Source organism: Pelophylax lessonae (assembly GCF_965119305.1).
Source record: "Pelophylax lessonae genome assembly, chromosome: 4".
Lineage (NCBI taxonomy): Eukaryota > Metazoa > Chordata > Amphibia > Anura > Ranidae > Pelophylax > Pelophylax lessonae.
In genome coordinates, this window is record NC_138771.1 from 533,494,017 (window position 1) to 533,519,480 (window position 25,464).

Genomic DNA, 25,464 nt, shown 5'->3' on the forward strand with positions numbered 1-25,464 from the left:
TTGCTTCAAGTTGCTTCGAAGTCACGTGACTATTAGGTCACACAAGTGTGAAAGGGGCAGCTCAGATTCCCCTCTCAGAGCACCTGCTGTATATTTACATTAGCGTTCTTGTACTTTTTTTGGGCGACAGGCGTCCCATGATTCTGTTTGCACAATTTTATCGCGATTCCTTGGGTGGCAATCGCAGCAAAATCGTGCTGCATTTGGGGTGCAATTGGAAGTGATGGGAATCACACGGGCATCCTGCAATTTGCTGCGATTCGGGATCGCGGGCAGAATCGCGGCGATTATGCCTGCGATCCGGGATGCCAAGATGTGAACGGAGCCTTAAGAATTAATTTAGGTGAAATATCATATGTCAAACAACAGCAAAGAAAAATTCCCAGCTCAACTTCCCAGCCAGCCTGCAAAAAAAACAAATTGTCCTGTCTAACAGTTCATGTTAAAAATAGGGGTTTAGTTTGCACACATTTGCAAATACATGTCTAAGCAGCCACGTTATGTCACCCCAGTATTATCTGCAGTCCTAACTCTATACATTTCGAGAGCCTCCATAGTAGGAGCATATATATAGTAATAGATAGAGGTCAGATATGCCTGGAGGAAGCCCACTCCTCCATAAAGGCACAGGGGCGCACTGGACACCCAGCAAATAGCACAATGGCAGCAAAAGGTGTCCAGTGCCCCCTCCCACCCCCCACCACCACCACCACCACCACCAAATATCATATTCACAGAACAATTTCAGCCAAAGCATTGCCGAGGATCCACCATACTTGAAAAAAGAGGAAACAAATGACAAGGGAACAGGGCAAGAAAGAACTCACCCCACGCTTCTTAATTGCCTTCCGTAAAAGGGTTACCACATCTTTTCCTTCTACGCCACAGGCTTTAAATCCTTTGGTCCAGTTTACCAGTATGCTCTAGAAACAGAGACAGAACAATTACATATCGCGAACAGCTATATCATACCCACAATCATCTTCATCTGGCCAAAGGTTTAATACAAACTTCACTGCCATGTCTGTGCTTTTCTACTTTTTCACCAGAATATGTCCTTAAAATAACAAAAAAATTAGGACAATCTGAAATGTGAATGCCTGTTATTTTTTATGATTTATTTTATACAACTTATGGCAGAACTGGATGTAAAAACATAATTGTGCACAATTGAATATAATGACTCTGGTGTGCCTAGGTTTATTTAGGGTTGTCCTCCACAAGGTCACATCCTAAAACGAGAAGCATATATATAGCAGGCTGGTAATTTGGAGAGGTGAAGCCAGGGAAATGTATACGGAGAAGGCTCCCTGTACATATGATATGTGATTTTCTGAATGCTTGAAATACATTTGAGGCCACACTAGAAAGGACAAGCAATCGGCAAAGCTTAGGATTACTGACGTTTCTGTCACCATACCTTCACTGACGCAGACCGATTACAAAAGATAGTGGTTGGCTGTCTGCCAGTACGTTAAGTAAACTACACCCTACCCTTACTTAAACATGGAGGAACCGGTTTTTGGGAAATGAGGCACTCTTTCTTGCGTGGGTGTACTTATATGTATAATCTACACCGAACCTGAAATCTGAACATCATCTAGATAATGGTCACATCATTACAGGCTTATTAGCTGGAAGTAAGAGGTGCAGGACAGTCATAAACTGTCACAGAGCACCTTTAGTCCTCCAAAACTGTGTAGTTTCCAGCACATGCAAAGCCAAAGCTTATGTTGGAGTTTATTCATTTATTTATTGCAGGTATGTATATAGCACCAATAAGTTGCGCAGCACTTTACATAAATATAGTGCACATTCACATCAATCTCGTCCCTTGAGGAACTTACAATCTAAGGTCCCTAACTCACATTAACACATACACATGCTAGGGCCAATTTAGACAGGAGGCAATTAACCTACTAGTAAGTCTTTGGAGTGTGGGAGGAAACTGGAGTACATGTAGGAAACCCATGCAAGCACAGGGAAAACATGTTGGTTTGTAAAATGTTCATGCTTGACTGCTGAGATGAAGTTGAAAATGAGCAGCTTTGCTGCATTAGTTCACTACCCTGGAAGGGCACAGACATAAATTAAGTCCAAAACTTTGGGGGTCTTCTTATAAAAAAAACTACTGAGGATTTGGCAAACTATCACAAGTAATTCCTGTAATCTGTCTAATATGTTTAGTTCCTGTGATCACAAGCTCCATCCAGTGGCCATAATATGGTACTTATCTAATGGCGCTTTTCCACTGCATGGAACCCAATGGTTCGGCTCGCTTTTGTGCTTTTCCACTACTGGTACCGCATGGTACGGTGTAGGAATGGTTCGGTACGGTACCACGGCGCTTTTCCACTGCATGGAACCGAATGGTACGGCTCTCAAAAACAGTACCACCTCGATTGTGGTTCCAAGAGGTACCATACCCGGTACCATATCCCACAATCCTTTGCATGCAGTCACTACTAGCCACTGATTGGTCAGAGAATCGTTGTTATCCCACCCACTTAACGTTAGTACTACTTTAGTTGAAAAGCAAACCATACCGTACCGAACCGTTCCAACACCGTACCATGCGGTACCAGCAGTGGAAAAGCAAACCAGGCCCAGCCGGTACTTGCAGTGGAAAAGTGCCCTAAATGAAAAATATTGGGAAAATACTGCATTATGGTCACTAGATGGTTAGTTATGATTAAGCGAATTTGATTTTGTGAAACACATCAACTATGCTTTGTCTCCTGTCTCTGATTATTTTGTCTATCATGGATTTTTGGATTCTTCAATACATTTTTGCAATTTTCAAGTCGGAGTGCAGTCCTCTACTTCCAAAGATTATGGTCACTAGATGGAGCTGGTGATTATAGAAATAAACATATTAGGCAAATCACAGGAATTATTCAAGATGGCTGGGTGAATCCCTTAGATGTTCAATTTTATTTTAAAAATAAAAAAAATCCCAAAAGTGTCTGATCTGCCCTCAATGATTTTTAAGCCCCTTCTCAAGCATAGAGCACAGAGGTTTTAAACTGAAACTTAAATTAAAATTGACGCTTTAATTGTTGTAACGTGTACAGGTCAATGAACCTCTATAACTAGCATGCTGGTATAAAGAAGCCCTGTTGGAGTAATTTGTTATGTTGAAGTGATAAGAATTTGGGTTCACATGATAAACCCAATTAGATAATGGGAGTAGTAAAAAAAAAAAAGCCTCCTGCACACGATTACATGTTTGAAGAGAATACAGGTTCCCTTCCCTTCATTCCACTTAACCAGCCCAAGTGTTCGCAAATAAAACTATATATCATGGATCAGCGGGTGTGCTTGTCCCAGAAGACAGTCCAGTATTGTAGGACTAATTTCCACTCACCTCATCTAGTTTAGTCTGGTAGCAGGGAAATGAGAAGGTGAATCCTAGAGGAAGCTTCCTGTCCTTAATGTTTAGTTTCTCCATGAAGTTGGCCAGACATTCAGCAATGTGGTCAAACAACTGAAATACATAAACATGCATGTAATAAGAAGCAGAAGGAAAACTCTTGTAATAAGCCGTTTGAGGAGATGAAAATTACAGTTTGAGTTGTCCTGATGTCAGCAGAAAGTTCAAGCACTTCAGCAGTATAACATTTGTTACGGGGTCATGATTATCCAACTGCAATTAAAACAAATGCTGAAGAAGGTACACAACTCGTACTTGGATTTCGAGTCATTGGTGGACCTTGTAATTCATCTTTTTATATTTTGGTGCTTGTGTGATGAACTGGCCCTGACAACCAGGAGCCCGAGGACCTAGATTGTAAACTATTGTATGTATCACTTCTGAGCATAGCTACTAATTCTCTCCATTTCCATTATCCCAAGGTGGCATAGGACAATAGAAAAATAACCTGATTTCTGTGCTTAATTCAAATAATCAGAAACTTTGCTAAAGAAGGACCCCTAACATTAAAGCAGAGTTCCACTCAAAAGTGGAACTTCTGCTCATCTGGCACCTTTCATTAGGGAAGGGGAAACGGGTACTTGTTTTTGACGGGTACCCTTCTCAACTTCCGAGAGACAGCGCCATGACGCCGTCCCTCGGAAGTTTTGTCCTCATTCTTCTTCCCCCGCCACCGAACTAATAAGAAGGCACAGCAAACTTCGCGCATGCGCAGTAGGGAACCGGCTGTGAAGCTGAAAGGCTTCATTGCCGGTTTCCTGTAGAGTGAATGGCACCCAGCAGCTGATCCGAAAATGGGCTGGGGTGCCAACATCAAGTGGCTATAAATTGAACGTCAGCAGCCACAGTATTTGTAGCCCCTGACTTTCATTTTTTTTTTTCACACAGCTGGAACACCACTTTAAGGCTTCTTTCACACTTGTGCAACCTGAAAGTCACGCGACTCTGATGGGACTTGAAGCAAGTGCTCAAGTCGGCTCAAAATCAGACCAAAGTAGTGCAGGGACTACTTTGAAGTTGCTGCAACATGAAGTAGCACAGATATGAATGGTACTCATTGGAAATCATGGAGTACGACTTGTCAAGCAACTTTGCAATCCCAAGTTGCAGGAAAAGTTGCACAAGTGTGAAAGGGGCCTAAGAATAGTGGACAGAAAAGAACTGAGCACAGTAAGCCACTGATCATTCTCCACAATTCTCACTGCGATGCATCTTTAAATAAATCAAATGTTTTGCATGCCGCATGCAAATATGTATTTCTTTCAAAGCAAGCAGTGAATTTAACTTGGTATAGGTTGCTTCCAGTCTCTACGCTACAGCACTCTGAAAACAAGGAAAGGGAAAAGCAGGAGTGGTAGCCAATCGGGGGCACTGCTTTAAAAAATGCTGACAATTAACATGCTGATAGGACAGGAGAACAGGATGATCAGTGGGATGACCTCATCAGTCTACCACTGCTCTTTTACTGCAGTCAGTGAGCATATTTATAAATGCTGTCATCTACCTGTAACCCAGAGCTAAATGGACCGTAATGCAAGGTAAAAGTGTTCCCTTACATGTATTTTATCCACATATTTAGATGATTGCCAAGAGTATGAACATATTTAAAACTAAAAAAATAACAAATTAAATACATTTATTGCAGCCCTCCACCTAATAGATGCAGTGGCAACTTTGTTTTTTTTTTTTTTTTTTTTTTTAGGCGTTTCTCCCTTTATTTTCACTTGGTAATCATTTGAATAACACGTTTCCTGTCCCTTTGTGGCTACATTTATTTCTCCACAGCATCTATGGGGGAAGCCATGTATGCCATTCAGCCTGGACTCCAGATATCTGTCTTTGTTCATGTCACCTGCATTTAAGCCTTCTTAAATATGTTTGTAAATTCTATTTGTAATGTTTAGTATGAGTAAATTGAATTTCATATTTAATGGTCCTATAAATTTACTTAACCAAAGCACTTTATTAGTAGCGCACAAAGCTACCTCAAGGGGCTTTCAGCGTTTCTCTAATTAAAAGTAAATAACTCAATAAGCGTTATACTAAGAAACGATCAGTATAATAATGAATACATCAATATTAATTCCTAATTCCCATATCGTATTAAACATGATTTAATAGGGATAATAAGGCTAAAATATGTGCGTGTGGCAAGGTTTTTTTACAGCAGCCCTTTGCCAGACTGTAATATTGGAAGACCGTAGACTGGCTCAGTCATTTCAGACTGATGGCTTCTTTTTTATTACATTGTTTTCTTTGCCAAGCTCCTGACAAAACATGTCACAGCTAATCAGAGCATTAAAGATGGCAAGAGCTGAGCTGAGTGAAGCCGGATTGTGCAAGTTATTGTAGTCGAGCGGTCGTGTTGAAATTCCTGAAATCACTGATTGGCAGGAAAATTACCCTTGTGTGCAGGAGGGGAGCTATGAGCCGCACGCAGGAAATGCTGAGAAGGGCACATTCTGTAAGCTGACCACATTGTGCATGACTTCCAGACGACTGCACCTGTATTAGTACACCTATTACACAAGACCCGATAAGAGGAGACACAACTGCAATTCATTTTTTTATCAGACTCTAAAGACACTTGGGGCCTTTGTTGACGGGATTTTGTTCACTTCAACAAGTCTATGGCAACGCAAAACCTGCTTGAAGCAAGTCAAACACAGGTCAGCAGGTCAAACGCACCAATACATTCTTGGAGATGGTCTAAAAAGTCTCTCAAACTGATGCCATGGACACAAGCCCAAAGACCACTGACATAGACTCTAACAGATTTATGGGTTTTGTAGGAGGCAAAACATGACCCAGAGGTTGGGGGACCTTTGCGATAGGAAGGGTCTGCTCCCCAGAATGGTCTTGGTCAACAAGCATTCCCTCCCGGCTCGGGAATACTTCCGATACACATAGATATCTCATTATGTGGACTCTATGAAACGCCGATGTGATATCACTGCTTCAACCCCAATGGAGCATCTCTGCAACACAATAGACAAACAGAAGGATATATCTCCTTGATATATACTATACTACACGATGATAAACTCAAGTTACCTTACATGATATGTTGGGAGAGGGACCTGGGGGAGAAACTTGATAGAGCTGAATGGAATACGTTGGCACAATTTAACTCAAAATCTTTGGTTAATACGTCACTAATAGAGGCCAACTACAAGGTTTTCTTGAGGTGGTACATGGTCCCGGTCAGATTGGCTGCAGTAGTCCAAGAGGCTTCCCCACAGTGCTTTAGGGGGTGTGGACAACGGGGCAGGGTCCTGCATATATGGTGGACCTGTCCTAAGGTCAGACAATTCTGGATTTCATATACTCTCTCACCCTCATTAACCTCTGCAGGCGCTCCTCGGTAAACCAATCGAGAATGCCTCGAAACATACGAAACGCCTGGTGAAATTCATTTTTACCGCAGCCAAAATAGCTATAGCCCGCTCCTAGAGATCTCCAGTGGTGCCATTCGAGTTGCTTAAGGCTAAGCTGACCTGGATTATGATCAACGAGAGGATGGTGGCCATCCTCCAAGATAAAATACGCCTCTTCGAGAAGACTTGGGACCCCTGGGTACGATACCTGGTGGCCTCCGGATAAAGGGGACCACCCCCCCTAATAGGGGGGCCGGGTGGCCTATGTGGGCTACCTGAGCCCTCCTTTTGTGGACCTGGACACCAACTCTCTTTCTCTTCCTCTTTCTTCTCCTTCACAGGTTGAACTGGATGGACTATTGTCTTTATTCAACCTTAACTACTATGTAACTATGTAACTATGTACCTATGTACATCAGGACCCTGCAAGGCCCTGAAACCTTAGCTGTATTTGACTTATGTGATGTGACAAGGATAAAACCGCATTGAGTGCTGGTGACTTTTTCTCTTGCATTGGGGTATTGCACAGCGCCATTTGTTTCTGTCACTACAACCATGATCCAGCAATAGCGGCACTTTATGGAGTGCAACCCAGAACTTTCTTACTCTAAGGTCCCTTTAACATATGCGACCGTTCAGATCCGCCTGTCAGTTTTTCAGGCAGATCTGAACGGACACCCCATGCATCTCTAAGGGGCAGTGGATCTCAGTGGAGACATGTCCGCTGACATCCAATCCTGTCCGTCAAATCCGGACGGATGGAAACCCTATTTTCCATCCGTCGGGCAGATCGGATGAGAATGGACAGGCGGTCCGTTCTCCACCGATTCCCCTATTGAGGACATCGGGGATCTGACACCTCCATCTCCGCACACAGAACAGAGACTGAGCTGTCATCCGCCTTCTCAGCGGGATCGGCGGATCGATCCCCCGCTGAGAAGAACGGCTCTGTCGACGGAACGGAGCCGTGTGAAAGGGGCCTAAGGCAAAATTTCTTAACGTCTTTTAAGTTGTGGCACACTATGTATGCGAAATTGTAATGCACTCCAATCTAAAATTTATGGTATGGTATGCCTAGATGGTAAAACATCTATGAACGTAAATAATGGGTGACCAAGGGTAAAACATCTGTACACACACCCTCAGAGAATGGTATACGAGACCTGATACAAACTAGCAGCAAGTCTTTATATGTATTTGCCTGACAATCCCAGCGTATGGTCTCACCTGTGATCCGCTTCCCCTCATCAGATCCTCAGGGATGGCATAAATCTGATTCTCCATCTCTACTTTCTTTGTTCCATTATCTGAAACTTTCACCCGTAACACACGAAAGTTGGTTCCTCCCAGATCCAGTGCCAGGAAATCTCCATTTTCTGTGAAAAAAGAAGAAATTCATGAATTAATATTAACCATTCAGCTTAGTGCCCAAACTTTTTGTTAAGACTATAATCTATTAATTCACCCATTCCTTACAAATTCAAAGTCGGCTACACTGCAGTGTAAAAAAATACTACATGCCGTAGTTTGGAAATGTTCACACTAGAAAGAAGATGAATACCCAGAACTCAGAAGGAAGGATTCCACTATTGGGACATGATTAAAACTGCATAGTGCATTTTCCTGTTCTATATATTTATTATTTTCATTATTAAATCTTGCTGCGCCATGAAAAACCAAACGTTTGCTAAACGTTTTATAAAAATACTCACACACACACACACAGGTATATATTTTTATATATACGGTATATATATATATATATATATATATATACACACATATACATATATAGCACTGCAATCATAGAGGGCAGCCTCTGCTAGGCTTTTCCAGATTTAGAAAATAACGCTTTGGGAAGCCTATAGGAGCATGGCCTACTTGCTCATAGTTCAGTAGTTCAAATAGGCATGACTGCAGTGCACCAGTCCACCCCACCTCTATTTGGCACTATTCTGGTGATCTGATCTGATCTGCTAGTTTGTCATTGGTTTGTTCAGCTCATTGATTGATCTCATTAGCTGCTCGGAATTGCTCAATAGAATTCATGTACAGGTAAAACTTTTGTTGTAGTTTTGGGTAAAGTATGGCAGAGTTGAAACCCCTGCCAGTTTGTATTTTGCTTTCTGTGTACCATTGGGGAAATTTCGCTTCCAGTACTAGAAAGGCAACAGAAAGTCAGAGAGAATCTCATTAAGTGATGGGAATTCCCCTTTAGGAAGATGTACCCAGAACAGGTGCCCCATTAGAAGATTTCCATTATATGTTCTGGGGACAACTCAAACATTTTGGATTTCCACTCACTTTCTTTCTCGTTGACAATGAGCACCTGGAGAGATGGAGAGGATGAATATTCCCACTGGATATAAAAACTTGTCGAGGGTCTAATCCAGGGGTGGCGAACACGCGGCTCTCGAGCCGCATGCGGCTCCCGGCCGAACTGAATGCGGCTCTTTGGCTCTTTGCCTCTTATGGTATACTGTGGCTCGTCTAGCGGGCCCTCTGAGGAGAGATCTCCAAGTGCGTAGTCCCGCCCCCAGGCTGCGTCATCACGTCTCCCATCTCCCAACACTGCACGGGCCAGAGAGCGTGGGGACCCGTGTGTCTCCCTCCCGCCTCAGCTGCATCTTCCCCGCCGAGGCTCCGCAGCAACTATCCTTTTGTTCTCCCTGTTGCATAGGTTTTTTTTTTTTTTTGCTGGCTCCAGAGTAATCCCTGGTAGGTTAACTGGCATCCCCCTATTCCCCCTCAAGGTGTGTGCCTTATTCTCTATTGCAGATATTAGATTGTAAGCTCCTTTGGGTCAGTGAATGATTTCAATGCTTCAGTTGCCATTTATGTGTGTGGGGGTCTCTGATGGGGGACATTTATGTGTGTGGGGGCCTCTGATGGGGGACATTTATGTGTGTGGGGGCCTCTGATGGGGGACATTTATGTGTGTGGGGGTCTCTGATAAGGACATTATTGTGCAGGGGTCTCTGATGGGGGACATTTATGTGTGTGGGGGTCTCTGATAAGGACATTATTGTGTGGGGGTCTCTGATGGGGGACATTTATGTGTGTGGGGGTCTCTGATGGGGGACATTTATGTGTGTGGGGGTCATTTCAACAAGGTAACAAAAAACACCTGACTGAGCATGTTATATTATGTGTTTAATATATTATTGTTAAAGTTATATGCTTTTGTGTGAGTGTTTGTCTGTTTTGGCAGGTCACTGCGTGGTGTGGCTCTCTGACTCTCACAGTTTAAAATTTTGCCTCCTTTTGTCGAACTTGTTCGCCACCCCTGGTCTAATCCTTCCTCACTCTATCTCAAACTATAAATAGGGGTTTTGCCTACAGATGCACTTTAAAGTAGTAGCCTAGGAAACCCTGATCAACAATAGTAAACCTTTACTTGCTGTAAGATACCAAAATACAGTAGATGTGAAATGGGATGATACAGCGAAAGGCAGGAGCCAAAAAAAGATACAAAGACTAGTTAAATGCTTTGTTCATACAAACCGGTTAGTACTGAAACTTTCCATAATTGTGCACTTGAACTATGTATATAGGCTATGGCCATATCATCTTACCAGTATCCAGCATTAGCTCACATCTACTCTTCATCTACAACACTAGGGTCAGACAAGCAATAAAATGCAGTCCTGGATGCGGATCGTGCCAACGCACATTTGTGTATATGGTCACAATCTACCAAGGATGGCATGATAATATTGATCATGCAATTATGTCACTGCCAGCCCAATAAGCCTTAGTAGCCTTTCATTAACCCACATATGCTTGCATTAGACCACAAATAATGTCAAAAGCCTGACACAAGCCAACATTCCCATACTGCCAGTGTCAGCCAGTGCAGCACCGCCTCTCTCTACTGTCACCTTTGTAGCTACTATCTCTGAAAATGTAAAGCTGAACTCCAGGAAAAGCAAATATTGGCTAAACACAAGAGTTGTGTGTATTCTTCCTTGAATCTTGGTGTACTTTGTATTTTTCCTCCAGATCTGTGAAGTAATCCAGTGTGAAACGTTGCCTCTGTGCAGGAGCCTCCTGTAATACAGTAAAGACTGGTCACTGCTGCTCCTCTCCTTGTGCTGGTCTTGTCTCCGCCCCTCCTGTAGTTTTCTACAGGCAGCTTGAAGTGGGTGGCCCTACTGGGCTCCTCCCACTGCTCTGCTGCCTGCACAGTGATGATGTCACTTCTACATTTACAATATAATACCTGGGTATACAAAGTCATTTGGTGCACACAAAGTGCATTTATAGGCTCGGTGACTATTGAGGAGTATAATTAAATGAAAATGTTTGTGCCTAGAGTTCAGCTTTCATTATGTTAAATAATATGATAGTAAATGAATCTATTCCAATTGTCTTGCTATGCCGAGTGATTGGCACACTGTGGAACCCTGAGTAGTGACCCTCAATCTGAATGGCTTGGTACTGCCTAGGATGTGAGACCTGGAATGACCTCACTTAGCACTCTATTCCAGGCAATGATTCTGCTGTGCTGGCTCCAGTGCGAGGGATTACACCGCCCAGAACCATTGTGTTTATACAATGAGAAGGCCATATAAATCAAAGATAGCCAGGCGTGTTTAACCCCACGGAAGTCAGGAAGCTGGATCTGCAAAGTATTGTTGTATAGACCCGTTTCATTGTAAACACTACAATTCCCTGGCATGGATGTCTTCCCGAGGATGATGGAAAACACATGTTTTCTAGGAATATCTCCATAGAGACTCCACTTCTAAATAGCTCCTCATCTGAATTTTCACCTTTTTGCTTACCCTCCAAGGATTTTTTGGGTAAACCTGGTATAGTATTTTATAAATCAGTTGTAAAAGTCAGCACATGTATAGATATGAGCTACCAATATATTTATGATAAAGTACAAATGTATTTTATTTCTGAAGATATAAACAATTGTATATAAAGTTGTGTTAAAAACACCAGTGAAAAATGTTAAAAAAATTAGATAAATGGAAGAAAAAGTCCAAATGTGACAAAAAAGAATCCCTTCAACGGTATCCACACCATCCGTCACCATAAAGTGCATGATTCATAAGCTACCACCTCCATCTTAAAGAGTGCTCATTTACCAGCTTGCACTGACCTCCTTTTACGGAAGGTCAGTGACACTTGCGGCTCAAAACCCAACCAGGGCCTTTATGCCACACAAGTTCCCTTGGATGGATAGAGATCGACCCTCAACATGGTACGATCACGGGAGATCCAGCTTGCATGGACCTCCTATTACGGAAGGTCAGTGATATTTGCAGCTCAAAACCCAGCCGGGGCCTTTAACCATCCAAGGAAACTTATGGGGTCCACCCTCAGGATGACACGATCACGGCAAATCCCAAAAAATTTAAAAACTCGCCATAGTGTTAAAACCCTTAAAAACTTTAATCGTATCAAAAAATAATTGCACTTACATCAAGAAGATTTTAAAATTGCATTTGTAATACACAAGCTGGTCAGCTAATTCTTAACAGCCTGTCCTTCCTGGATCCGAGAAACACGGTGACGTCAGCACGTGGCTCAGGCTGGCGCATTTCGTCACACAATGACGTCGTCCGTTTTGTTTGTGGGATTTCCTGTGATCGTGTCATCCTGAGGATGGATCTTTGTGCCTCATAAGTTTGCTTGGATGGTTAAAGGCTCCATCTGGGTTTTGAGCTGCAAGTATCACTGACCTTTCCGTAATAGGAGGTCCGTGCAAGCTGGATTTCCCGTGATCATACCATCTTGAGGGTAGATCTCTATGCCCCACAAGTTCCCTTGAATGGATAAAGGCCATGGCTGGGTTTTGAGCCACAAGTGCCACTAACCTTCCGTAATAGGAGGTCCGTGCAAGCTGGATTTCCCGTGACCATACCATCTTGAGGGTAGATCTCTATGCCCCACAAGTTCCCTTGAATGGATAAAGGTCCTGGCTGTGTTTTGAGCCACAAGTGCCACTAGCCTTCCGTAATAGGAGGTCCGTGCAAGCTGGCAAGTGAGCACTCTTTAAGGTGGAGGTGGTAGCATAGGGATCAAGCACTTTATGGTGATGGATGGTGTGGATACAGTTGAAAGGATTCTTTTTTTTTTTTACCATTTGCACATTTTATTTTTTCATTAATCTAATTTTTTCAACATTTTTTCACTGGTGTTTTTAGCACAACTCTATATACAATTGTTTATTTGAGACTGTGCATATCTCACAGCAGAGTTGCTGCTTTCTGAATGTAATGCTATATAGGATTTATAGCGCAGTTATCCACCTTTGTTCATTTCTGGAGCTATACTTTGTGTTTATGTATAGGTGTCCCCAGCAACCTCATTATATGACCACAGAGGCAACACAAGCAACCTTCTGCTGTCGTCAGAGAAGCACCACTGCCGGATGTCTAATGTTCACTGTTTATTAAAGTTTATACTACCTGACTCCTGCTACTTCTGGGATTCTGATCAGCTGCATCTCATCTCTACCCAGAACTAGTATGGCCTACATTCTAGCTGATGTGATATCATGGTAGAGGTGAACAGATATAAAACATATATTAATTCAGGTCGGTATCGTTTACATTTATAAAAGACACATTAATTCAGGTCAATATCATATATAAAAGACATTAATGCAGGTAATATCCATTATTAAATCATTCAATGTATTTTTTTATTTATATCCAGCAAGAGTGCCTGAATTTAACTTGATCTGGCCTTTTTTATTCCCCTGTACAGCAGCACTTACACTTGGAGAGGGAGGGCGAGGACTGGGAACCAGTTAGGTAAGTTGCATTCTAAAAAGTCTTAGGCTCCGTTTCCACTATTGCAGCTACAAAGTCGTGCTACTTCTAGCGTGACTTTGTAGTGTAACTTGTTTGCGGCTTTCAGTGCGACTTGTCCCTCATTATAGAAGGAAGTCGCACTGAAGTCGGCCCAAAAGTAGTGCAAAAACTATTTTTCAAGTCGCTGCGACTCAAGTCGCAGCAGTTAGAACGGGCCAAATTGAAATGAATGGCTTTTGACTTGCTGTGCGACTTGACATGTGTCAAGTCGCACAACAAGTCGCAATAGTGGAAACGGAGCCTTAACCTGACAGGAGGTGCAAGCAGAGGAAACAGAAGGATGACCTCATCAGTTTTCTTTTGCTCCTTCTCGGTCCAATTAGCAGGCTGAGAGCAAGGTAGTGTAAGCAGGATATATGAAAATAACAACTATCCCCAAGTTATAACTTGCTTTAGAATTCCAGTGCACATGGAAGCCTATGTTGTACAAAGCCCTTCCATGTGCACTCTTATTTTAAGAGAGAAGTACAGCCAAAGCCATTTGGCTGTACTTCTCCTGTGGATCACAGGAGTGCAATTCGTTCTACACTTCTGTGACCCATTCTCAGCCCGCACAGACGTCACAGAGCCGGTCCAGGCTAGGGCAAGATCGCAAAAATGTGGTCTGGATCCGCCCACATGCCTGGACTGACACCTGGCTCAGCCTCTCAGCAAGCCGCCCCTCCAGAGCCCAGCACTCCAGTGAGCGAGGAGGGGGCCGAGCAGACAGTAGTGATTGACAGTGCTCCGGGAGCTCTGAGAAGCAAGCGATCAGCGGTGTTTGATCGCTCAATTCTCAGCGCTAGAGATGGTGGAGGACAGATGCAGCATCGGATGATACAAGTATGATTCTTAAAAAAATAAATAAAACCCAAACTTCTCTTTTAAAAGTAGTTGCCATTTTTGTTTAGTTTGTTGATATTGTTGTGAGACACACTGAGCGCCTTCAGCTGCTATTGCACTCTTGCTGGGCTTTTAATGTGTCCCAGCGCCTTTGGGTTTCCTCCAGGCATTCCTGCCCTTAAAGTGGTTTTAAAGAATGCATAAAAGGTATAAACTTAATGTACAGATTTCTTTATATATGTTGATCTATTCATTGTAAGTAGTGGGATGTTGCATTTTGCTATATTTTTTGTTGTTTTTTTTGTTTTCTTTCCTTTTTTGTATGGTTATTACCTCTTTTGATAGATCTGTTGTAGATAACTGTATAAGGTGGACATCTACCCCCAGAAGAAGACTTTAGGTTGAAACACATTGGAGCTTCTGTGTCCACTACTTTCGATATTTGTATTTATATTTACATCAGGGGTTTCCCGTACATGTATATTTATGTCTCTCTGTAAGCTTCCATGGGTTTTTTATTACCTACCCAACAATGGTCTTTCATTGAGGTATTTTACTGTTTTTTTGTACCAATAAAATTATTTTTTAGAATATCAACCAAAAAATTATATATTTCTATTGCTCATTACATTTTTCTTCACTAATGGCACTTTTCCACTGCAAGTACCGGCTCGGCTCTACTCGGCCCTGCTTGGCCCGGTTTGCTTTTCCACTGCTGTTATCGCATGGTACGGTGTTGGAACGGTTCGGTACGGTTTGGTATGGTTTGCTTTCCACTAAAGTAGTACTAAAGTTAAGTGGGTGGGATAACAATGATTCTCTGACCAATCAGTGGCTAGTAGTGGCTGCATGCAAAGGATTGTGGGATATGGTACCTCTTGGAACCACAATCGAGGTGGTACTGTTTTAGAGAGCCGTACCGTTCGGTTCCATGCAGTGGAAAAGCGCCGCCGTACCGCGTCGTACCGAACCGTTCCTACACCGTACCATGCGGTACCAGCAGTGGAAAAGCACAAAAGTGAGCCGAACCGTTCGGTTCCATGCAGTGGAAAAGCGCCGCCGTACCGTGTCGTACCGAACCGTTCCTACACCGTACCATGCGGTACCAGCAGTGGAAAAGCACAAAAGTGAGCCGAACCGTTCGGTTCCATGCAGTGGAAAAGCGCCATTAGTATTGCATAGTCCCAATTCCCCCTCTGTCCCTTTGTGGACTTTCCAAAGGAAAAAAGGTAAAAAATCTTTTAATAGCAGCTCCTCCCAGCACCCCTAATTAAACACTTACCTGAGTCCATTCTTGATCCAATGCTGTGCCTGTTTGCTGCAGCTCTTCTTACCTCATCATGCATTTACGGGAGGCTCTAACAACAGCAAGAGCCACTGGCTCCTGCTTCTGTTAGTCAGATCATGTGAGGAGGTAGCTGGGGGAGGGGATGAGGCTGAGTGACGCTTTGTTTGTATACGGACACACACAGCTCTGGAACGCACCTGCACAAATGCTCTCACAGCAAGCAGCTTGCTATGGGGGCACTGGGAAAAGAGGAGGAGAGGAGAGTGCCAGCAGGGGACCCCCGTAGAAGAGATTCGGGGTTGCTCTGTGCAAAACCACAGAGCAGATAAGTATAACATGCAAACAAAAAAACATAATAAAGATTGTTGGTACCTTGGTAAGGATTAGGCAATGTATTTTCACTGCACAACTCTGCCTGCCCCTTATACATTGTGTATGTAATCAGCTTAATTAACATGGCCACAAACCTCTAAATATGTGTACATATTCAACCACTGTCTGCACACATATTTTAGCTTTTTTTCCACTCCTTGCAATCTTGCCCAGTTCCTTTTTCAACTTCACTGTTGGTCAATTCATGTTCCTGTTTACACAGATATTTACAGAGCCAAAGCTAAAATGTGTTATAAAAGGAAAATGTACATACAGTAGTCTACAGTTGGCTGGAAGAAATATTCATTTCCTTAGACATGAGTACCATCTTCAGCCTTTGTGCCTGAAAACCATGTAGGGTGTGAGCTGTAAAGGATCATGTAAGGTCTGATCATAGATAAGCACAGGGGTGTCAAACTCAATTTAATTGCGGGCCACATCAGCATTATTATAGCCCTCAAAAGGGCCAGTTGTATCTGTAAGACTAGATGTCCAGAGCATCCCCTACCCTTACACGAGACATCAAGAGCCTTTTCACCATCAGAGGTTGAACACCCCACCCTTTCTTACATCACAGTGCACCCCCCTTACCTTGTGCTGCTGCTGGGAAGAAGATGGAGGCTTTGCTGGAAAGCAAAAAGTACAGGTTTTGGAGGAGGACCAGAGGAGGACTGGAGCTCTCCTGCAGCTGCAGGAGAGGCGCGAGGGCCACATAAAATGTCCTGGAGGGCCGGTGTTCCGTGAAAAAACCATACCCATGAAAATTCCCTACCCTTGTCACTTCCGGTGCACCTACGTCGCACCTACGTCATGGAACAGCTGAGCAGGTTACCATTGCGCATGCTCAGAGGTCCGGAGGGTAAGGAATTCTCACGGGGTAGTGTGTTGTAACGTTACACCGCATCAGCTGTTGCCGCGGTAACATTAAAACATGTCGGCTGCAAGATGAAATCATCTTCGCTCCTACCCCTGTCACTTCCCTGATTTTAGCTACTAAATGTAAAAGTGGAGGCGGGTCTATGAAAATATAAATCACGGATCCGAGATCTCCGTCATTTATATTTTCATACACCCACCGCTTTTACATTTAGCAGCCGAGATCAGGGAAGTGACAGGGATAGGAGCGGAGATGATTTCATCTTGCAGCCAACATGTTTTCATGTTACCGCGGCAACAGCTGATGCGGTGTAACGCTACAACACACTACCCCATGAGGATTCCCTACTCTACGGACCTCTGAGCATGCGCAATGGTAACCTGCTCAGCTGTTCCATGACGTATGTGCACCGGAAGTGACGAGGTATGGAATTTTCACGAGGTATGGTTTTCTAACATTACACCGGATTCGGCCCACGGGGCTTGTGTTTGACACATGTGGATAAGCAGATTAACAGATACCAGTGGGAGGTGGGACCTCCACCCTTCCTCACACCAGTTAGGACCCATCACACTGAGGTCTGTGACTTGGCCAACAAGTAGAGCAGCCTTCATGCAGTTGAATACTTCCAACAGTTTTTTCTTCTAATGCGAAAGATTACAAGGCAACAAAAATATCTGATTACAGAGGATTCGGATGGTTAGAAGAGCTTATTACTGTCTCTTAAGATAGCTCTTTACAACCTGGTCCTCGCCCCATAATGACATCAGGAACTGAGCCACGTATGGTTATATATTACCTTTAGTAATCCATAAAATGTCATGGATCAGCCCAATATCTTTGTTTACTTTATAACTGAGTTCTCAACATAAGCACTGAAGTCTTTGGATTCATGTAACTGCCAGACAAACTGCATTTTGTCATGTTGAGCAGGGAAGCGATCTCACTATAGTTCACATAGTTACAATACATGAACAGAACTGTTCTACAACGTAGCTCTAAGGCGTGTTCTGATATGTGGCAGCATTTTCCTCCCTCTGAAAAGTGATCCACCCCATCTGACAGACAGTAAGGAGGTGATATATCGCCACCTCTTCACCAGTTTTAACCTGACTGAAAGGGACGGAACCACCACAGAGCAATTGCATGCAATGTAAGATGGTTGCGCCATGGCCCCAATAACTTGAATGTGTCCCATTTTGTGGCAGTACTGTCACCAAACATGATCCATTTAAGCGCAAGGAACCATGCATGCATTCCACATGTTTGCGGCACCGCCCCATATACTTGAGTGAGTCATGTTTGGAGATGGTATGGCCTGCCAAAAGCGACACGCAGTTTCATTTTTGCCATGTCATGTGTAAAGTCCTGAATGGTGGAATGGCCTTCTTTAGTTGGGTAGTCAGAGGGTGGTAAAACAACAGCTGAACTGCATGCATTTACTGTGCCCCCCCCCTTTCTCGGCTGCCTATGTGAATGGGCCCTATGGCAGGCCATAGATAATACCATGGGCTGCAAGGGGTGCGGGGAGCCATCCCAGCCAGAAGAAAACAGATTATTGCTAGCCACTGGCAATAATCGCATGGAAAAATCCGACATGCTGGTTGTATCCAAGTTGATGGATTGACCAGGGTACAATCAGCCTGCCCATAGATTGTTCGAATCTCAGCCGGTCCCAGCAGAAGCGGCCAAGATTTGTACTATCTATGACCAGCTTAAAGCGGTAGTATCCCACTTTTTGACACTTTTACCTACAGGTAAGCCTATAATAAGGCTTACCTGTAGGTACAATTAATATCTCCTAAACCGGCACGGTTTAGGAGATATTTGCAGTGCATGCAGCCGCTCACGCGAGCGGCGCATGCGCTCTGAAGGTCCGGGGGGACCTTCAGTTTTCCTTGCCGGGAGCTTGCCGGAAAATCGCTCCTGCGCGCATGCGCGGGAGTGACGTCATCGCGGCTCCGGCCAATCACAGCGCCGGAGCCGACGAACCCGGAAGAGACGCCGAGGGATCATGGCAGCGCCCGCAGCGATGTCCGGGGGTCCGTGTTGGGGCTTCGTTTTAAGGTAAGTAATACATAATGAGCTAGTATGCGATGCATACTAGCTGATTATGCCTTTGTCTTGCAGGTTTTTTTTTTTTTTTTCGGGTTTACAACCGCTTTAAGGGGACATTACCAAGCCTCAACATTTAAAGTTGTGAAAAGAGTTTCTTACATGTTTTTTATCTCCTGGCCACCTCTGGTCATCTGTGGCTACATTTAGCAGGGGCTCTGCAGGGGAAGATTTTGAAAGGGGGGGGCTAGGAGGAATCCTAAAGCAAGTTACTGTCACTCGGGCGCACAGCCCGACGGAGTCCGTTCTTCTCAGAGGGGGATCGTTCCGCCGATCCCCGCTGAGCAGGCGGTTGACAGCTCTGTTTCCGCTCTGTTTGCAGAGACGGAGCTGTCAGATCCCCGCTGTCCTCTATGGGGGATCGGATGAGAAAGGACCGCCTGTCTGTTCTCATCCGATCCCATCCTCCAGATGGATGGAAATTAGGGTTTCCATCCATCCGGATTTCACGGACAGGATCGGAATCGGATAGCAGCGGGTGTCAGTGGAGATGTCTCCGAGACACCCGCTGCCCCATAGGGATGCATGGAGCATCTGATCAGGTCCGCCTGAAATACTGACAGACGGATCGGATTGCCCGTGTGAAAGGGGCCCTTAAGTATTAAAGTCTAAACATTTTTTACTTGAATGCATTCTCTGTCTATGGAAGCACACAGCCTGGCTCGGGACTCAACAGAGCCATGCATGCACAGGTGGCTCTTTAGCACCCGACTTGCTACAGGACAATGGGCCCAAGTTACCTCTTTTATTTTTTATTTTTTTTCTCTTCTTCTTGTTTTTCTCTCTTTATATTGAAGTATGGTCACTATTGTTCAATCATGAATGCACACCCGTAAATTATTCCTAATATTTTGCATGTTGACCTACATCAATTTACAAGGGAAGATCTCTAAATATACTTATTGTACATCTACACGTTGTGAGATGTTGTTTTTTCGATAAAAATTCCAATAAAAACATATTTAAAAAAAAGTAATTCTGTATATAAAGCAGACCCCATGCCTGCTTCAATAGATGGTTTTAGGAGTAGTTTTTTTTATTAAAATGATCACATAACACAATTGGCCGAGCTTGTGTGGTGTCTTAAAACAGTATGTACAAAGCCCCTATCGTCACCTAAGGCTCCATGTACACGGGACGTTGTTAAAAGTCCCTTTGAATGCTGGAATTTTTAGGACGTTTGAAACGTCCGTTCGGTCGCGTTTGTACCCGCGTTTAGCGGCGTTTGCGGGCGTTTGCGTTTAGAAGCGTTCCTAGAGGTCAAAAAAATTATTCCCCTTTAAAATGGAAAAACGCGAATGCTAAACGCGGGTCATCGCGTTCAGACGTGTTCGGACGCGTTTAGACGCGTTCGGACGCGTTTGTGCGTTTGTAACGCCGGGAAACACACGTTTGAACGCAAATAATTGCGTTCTAAAAAAAGTCCCTGAACGCAACTGCCTGCAAATGACTGTAAACGACCTGGTGTACATGGACAGATAAGATAAAATGTAGATGGGTTCAGGGGCTTCTGAAAAAAACGCCCAACTGCTCCTAAACGGCCATTTCCAGCGTCCCGTGTACATGGAGCCTTAATGTTCTTGTTACCACCATCCCAGACAGAGAAAGGTCAGGGAAAACAATGAATTGCCCTGTAAGCAGTCACTGTAGCAACCAATGAGATTCTTGCTATCATCCTATAGGCTAGAGCAGACTACCAAATGAAAGCAGAGATTTGATAGGTTGGACTGTGTAATACTACCAGCATCTCTCTGTATACTCCAAGGTCACTTGCAATGACCAGTGTCATGTGTCAAGCAACTAGGAAATAAACTTCAACCCTGTCCCTGAATCCTCCGCTTCCTATTAGTAAGTGAGGACTAATGGTCCATGATATTGCTGCTGTAAAATCTGGAGTAATCTGGAGAGAGCGTGTCGTCTGCTGATGCAAGGCTTCTGTAAGAAGGAATGCTATGCTAGATAACCAGTTCTGATCATTACGATAAGGCCTTCACCAGAGGAAGTCATGTCTAGCAGACACTTATTGGAAAGTAGGTTAAAAGTAACAATTTAATGTAAAACATATGCGGCGCTAACATACAGCTGGTGTGCAGGCGTGACCTCTACTCTGCCTTCATTAGAGAGGAGAACACATCTGGGTAACAACATTTTATTGGATTCAGTATAGCAAGGAACATAGTTATGATTTGGAGAGGAATCTGCTCTTTTTTTTCTTTGGCCAATCAGGATAACACGTTCTGTAAAAAGCAATATGGCGACATTAACAGTAAATTAGGAATCGCACCCGACTCGCAGGCAGTTCACACCGCCATATGCAAACTGCTGGGAGAGTCAATGCAAAGTTAATGACACCCCCAGATTCGTTTGCATATCGCAGTGCAAACTATCAATTCAGACAGGAATCGGATCGCATAGGTGTGAAAATCCATGCGATCCGATTCTGGTGCAGACCAAAAAAAGGGTTCTGCATGACTTTGGTCCAAATGCAATGCAAATTCAGCCACACAATCTGCAGGGAAGGGGGGGGGGCGCATTTTGGCATCTTTGCCCTGGGCACTGAATGACCTTGTCCCAGGACTGCCCTGTGGACAATGCCAGGACAAGGGGTGGGCCAGAGGGACGGCTGCCTTGGGCGCAATGGTTTATTGTAGGGATGAGGGTGCCTTCCTTCTGTTACAAGGCTGACAGGAGTAGTGACAGCGGAAGGAATTTTGACAAGCCATTGTCTGCTGTGTGTAAGATCCCCTAAGCTTGCATATCATTAACTGGGGAGGGAGGGGGGGGGGGGGGGCGTTTGAAATCTTTGCCTTTGGGCACTGGATAACCCTATCCCGGCACTGCTATTGCTAATTGGATGTGAGTTTCCCTGCATCTAGTTCACATGTCAGGAGATTGTGACTGGGCACTCTATGGAACCAGTTCACATATCTCCGGAGCGGCTCCGGTGTGTTTTGCACAGGAGTCCTGTGCGTCTTCTGGTCCGTTTCAAAAATTCTGGCTGAAATTGGACCTGAAACAGTGAACAGAGAATCACGGAACCCTTGGCAGTGTGAACTAAGGCTCCTTTCACACTTATGCGTTTTTTTTTTCATGCTTTTTTGCATAAATGCATTTCATTTTTTAACATGAGTTCCTATGGAACACATTCATATCAATGCATTTTTGCGCCTCTGCGTTTTTGGAAAGGGTCAGGGACTTTTCTTCCCGCAAAATGCAGCGTTTTGCAGGTAATAGACTTCAATGTCCTGCGTTTTTGATGCGTTGCTGACACTTTTTTGGTGCGTTTTGCATTATTTAATATGCCCAACAACAAATTGGCCAAATAAAAAGAATCAAAAACGCATAAAAAAGAAAGCACAGCTGAAACGTTTAAAAGCAACATGCATAGGGGTGAATCGAGCCTTAGGGCCCTTTCACACTGTTTTTACCTGGCAAGAAAAACGTTTCCCTTGAAATTCTAAGGGACTCTTCACACCACTGCGTTACAGGTGCAGTGCGTTTTGAAAAGTCCAGCATGCTGCATCTTTGTGAAAACTGCACCAAAAAGGCAGCTTCCCATTGAAATGAATGAAAATCGCCGTAAAATTGCGGTAAAAATGCACCACGGTTTGCGTTTCTGAGTTACGTCCATTTTTCACAGGTGCAGGCAACCCAGAATGCACCAGAAATTCACAGAAAGGGCATCTGAAAAGTTTTTATCGCAGGGCAGTGTGAAAGGATCCTAAGTGCTCGTTCACACTAGTGGTTGAGGGGTGGTAAAACCCTGTGGTTGAGCCATGGTTTACTGCCCCCAATTGTTCCCTCTTTAGCTGCAAAAGTAACAGCAGGGGGTGCACGCCATGATGCTCAGCTTCACGGGTGTGGCAGGAATTATAGCCCCTGTTGCGTTCAGTGTAGTGCCAACTGAGTGCGACTCATTCAAGTAAATAGGGTTGCTCTGCAACCGTGTGCAATGCACGTAGTTGCTGCATACTAGTGTGGGGTTCAAGCAGGGCCGGGACAAGGGGTAGGCAGGAGGGCCGGTTGCCCTGGGCGCCATTGTTTATTGCAGGGATGGGGGGGTGCCTTGACCCTAACCCCAAGGGAACGGGGGCACTGTTTGGCATCCTTGCCCTGGGCGCTGGATGACCTTGTCCCAGCACTAAGTTCAAGGCGTGAAGCAAGCAGTGACCTCCTCACCTCCTGTCAAATGCTCTCGGTAGAGCAATCTGAATGCGGATCACTCTTCAGAGACCAAAGCAAGTGTGAATGAGCCCTTAGCCCCCGTTCACGTTAAACACGGCTTTGAAATCATGCGATGAACTTGCACAATTTGCACGAGCTGCATTTTAGTCTGACTTCAGGGGCGACTTGAAAGACATATGCGTGGGTTCATACACAGATGTTTATTAAAGTCGCCCCCCGAAGTTGCCAAAAGTAGTGCAGAAGCGACTTTTGGAAATCGGCGCGGGATAGCAACACCTGCGTCGCATTGATTGGGTGCCGGCAATAGGTTGCGCTTTGACAGGTCAAAATCACACAAATCGCGCCAATGTTCCCAAATCTCATTCCTCCTCCTACAGCTGGGCTAGTCTCACTTCTCTGGTTGGATTTTCTGTAACATGAGATGAATGAGAATTCTAGCAGGAAGGGCGATAGGTGATTTATATATAATAATACGATTCTGCTACAATGTTTGTAAACCTAACTCTAAAGTATAATAAAAAACACTCTTCCTTTTAGCCCATAAAAATGAAGCAATGTAGTGACAGTATGTAAATCATGTGATATGAGGCGTGTCATTTGATTTTTCCTTCCCTGTGTAGAAAGGAAATCCATGTTCGGTATCAGTGAACCCGGTGACCTTGCAGTAAAGTCATCGTCACCATGATGGATCCACGCCTCATTGTTACGTCAGGACTGGCTTTCTTTCCCCAGTTGCTGCTACATTGCGAGAGTATTATGTTTAATCAGAGGGTGTCTGCACCAACCCAACACAAAGGCCGGCTCCCTTCTCTGTACACGCAGCTGTAGAAAGAAAACCTCCTGATTAAACACAGGCTCACATATAGCAATTATCTGCCAAGTATGCCGCTGTGCTGTCTACTGAGCTAGGACATGCAATGGGAAGACTCTACCCACTTCTCTAAACATTATACATAGGAGGAAAGTCAACTAGGGTTCAATGGGTCAGGGGTTGGCTTGGATTTTCTACAGATAGAACATCGTTGATCATTTTTCTAATTTCAAATTTTATATGTTGTTTAATGCCCCGTACACACGTGCAGATTATCTGCAGACTTTTGTCTTCAGATTTACCTTTTCTATGTAGTGCAAGGGCCTGCCGGATTGCATACAAATTGAAAGTGTTTAGGTTTGACCTCATATTATATGGTTTTGGTAAGTCTGCAGACAAAAGTCTTCAGATAATCTGCACGTGTGTACGGGGCATTACTTTTTAAAGCGTTTACCCCAACACTTGCCTGCTGTACCATGTACTTGTACGAGAAACTATCCTGTTCTCTTTGTATTGCTTCCTTTATGTGAAATCCCTGGTGCTCCTGCTAATTCCTCTGCTTTCCTATCAGAAACCGACCACACTAAGCAGGAGAGCACATCGTGATCAGTTCTCTAGCTATGCTGGGAACTTAATGTACTCTCCTCCAATGATCAGACTTGTCCTGACAAGCCCATACTGCACAGTCATTCACTGGGAAGATCAGTGTGCTGCTGCCTCTCCTCCCCCCAGCTCTTATGCAGCTGAGAACAGAGGGAATGTGATCAGTTATAAAAAAAGGGAAACAAAAAGATTTTATAATTTATCTTTATTTTCTTTTATCTATACACAAATGTTTTGCCTTTCATTTTTTTTTTTTAAAACTGAATGGGCTGTTTTACAAGGCGATCATTTACAATCACTTTATTAAGACAACCTTGAGTAAGAGTTTTAGGATTCCATTACTAGATAAATTGGTAGTAAGTGCCGGTTCATACTAGTGCAATGCCAGACATCGCATGTGATTCACACTGCATTGCTGTGCAGATCACATGCAAAGTCGGTGTGATGCGATTTCAGCCATACAGATTGTATGGCTGAATTTGCATTGCATTCAGACCAAAATGGTGCACACATGTAATCCGATTCCTTCACCATTTGACAGTTGGCACTGCGATATGCGAACCAATCTGGGGGTGTCATTAACTTTCTATCAACACCCGCAGCGGTTCGCATAGGGCATGCTGGTTCCTGCACCGCTCTAGTGTGAACCGTCACTAAAGGCTAATACTAACTATTCCTAAAAGTGTTCCCACCCTCCTCCAGTCCTACCTATCCTGCATAACAGGTATAAAAAATATTTGTATATACA

General features: G+C 44.0%; 1 protein-coding gene across 1 annotated transcript in view; it reads right to left on the reverse strand.

Moving 5' to 3' along the window:
• The window catches only part of LOC309555305 (hexokinase-2), a 73,437-nt gene that overhangs the window by 23,148 nt on the left and 24,825 nt on the right, over nucleotides 1-25,464 (reverse strand). Inside the window, exons 3-5 of the mRNA XM_082257221.1 lie at nucleotides 8,038-8,186; nucleotides 3,368-3,487; nucleotides 828-923 (exon numbers count right to left, since the gene is read on the reverse strand). Of these exons, the coding sequence (XP_082113347.1) occupies nucleotides 828-923; nucleotides 3,368-3,487; nucleotides 8,038-8,186 (365 nt within the window). The remainder of the gene's footprint in view (nucleotides 1-827; nucleotides 924-3,367; nucleotides 3,488-8,037; nucleotides 8,187-25,464) is intronic.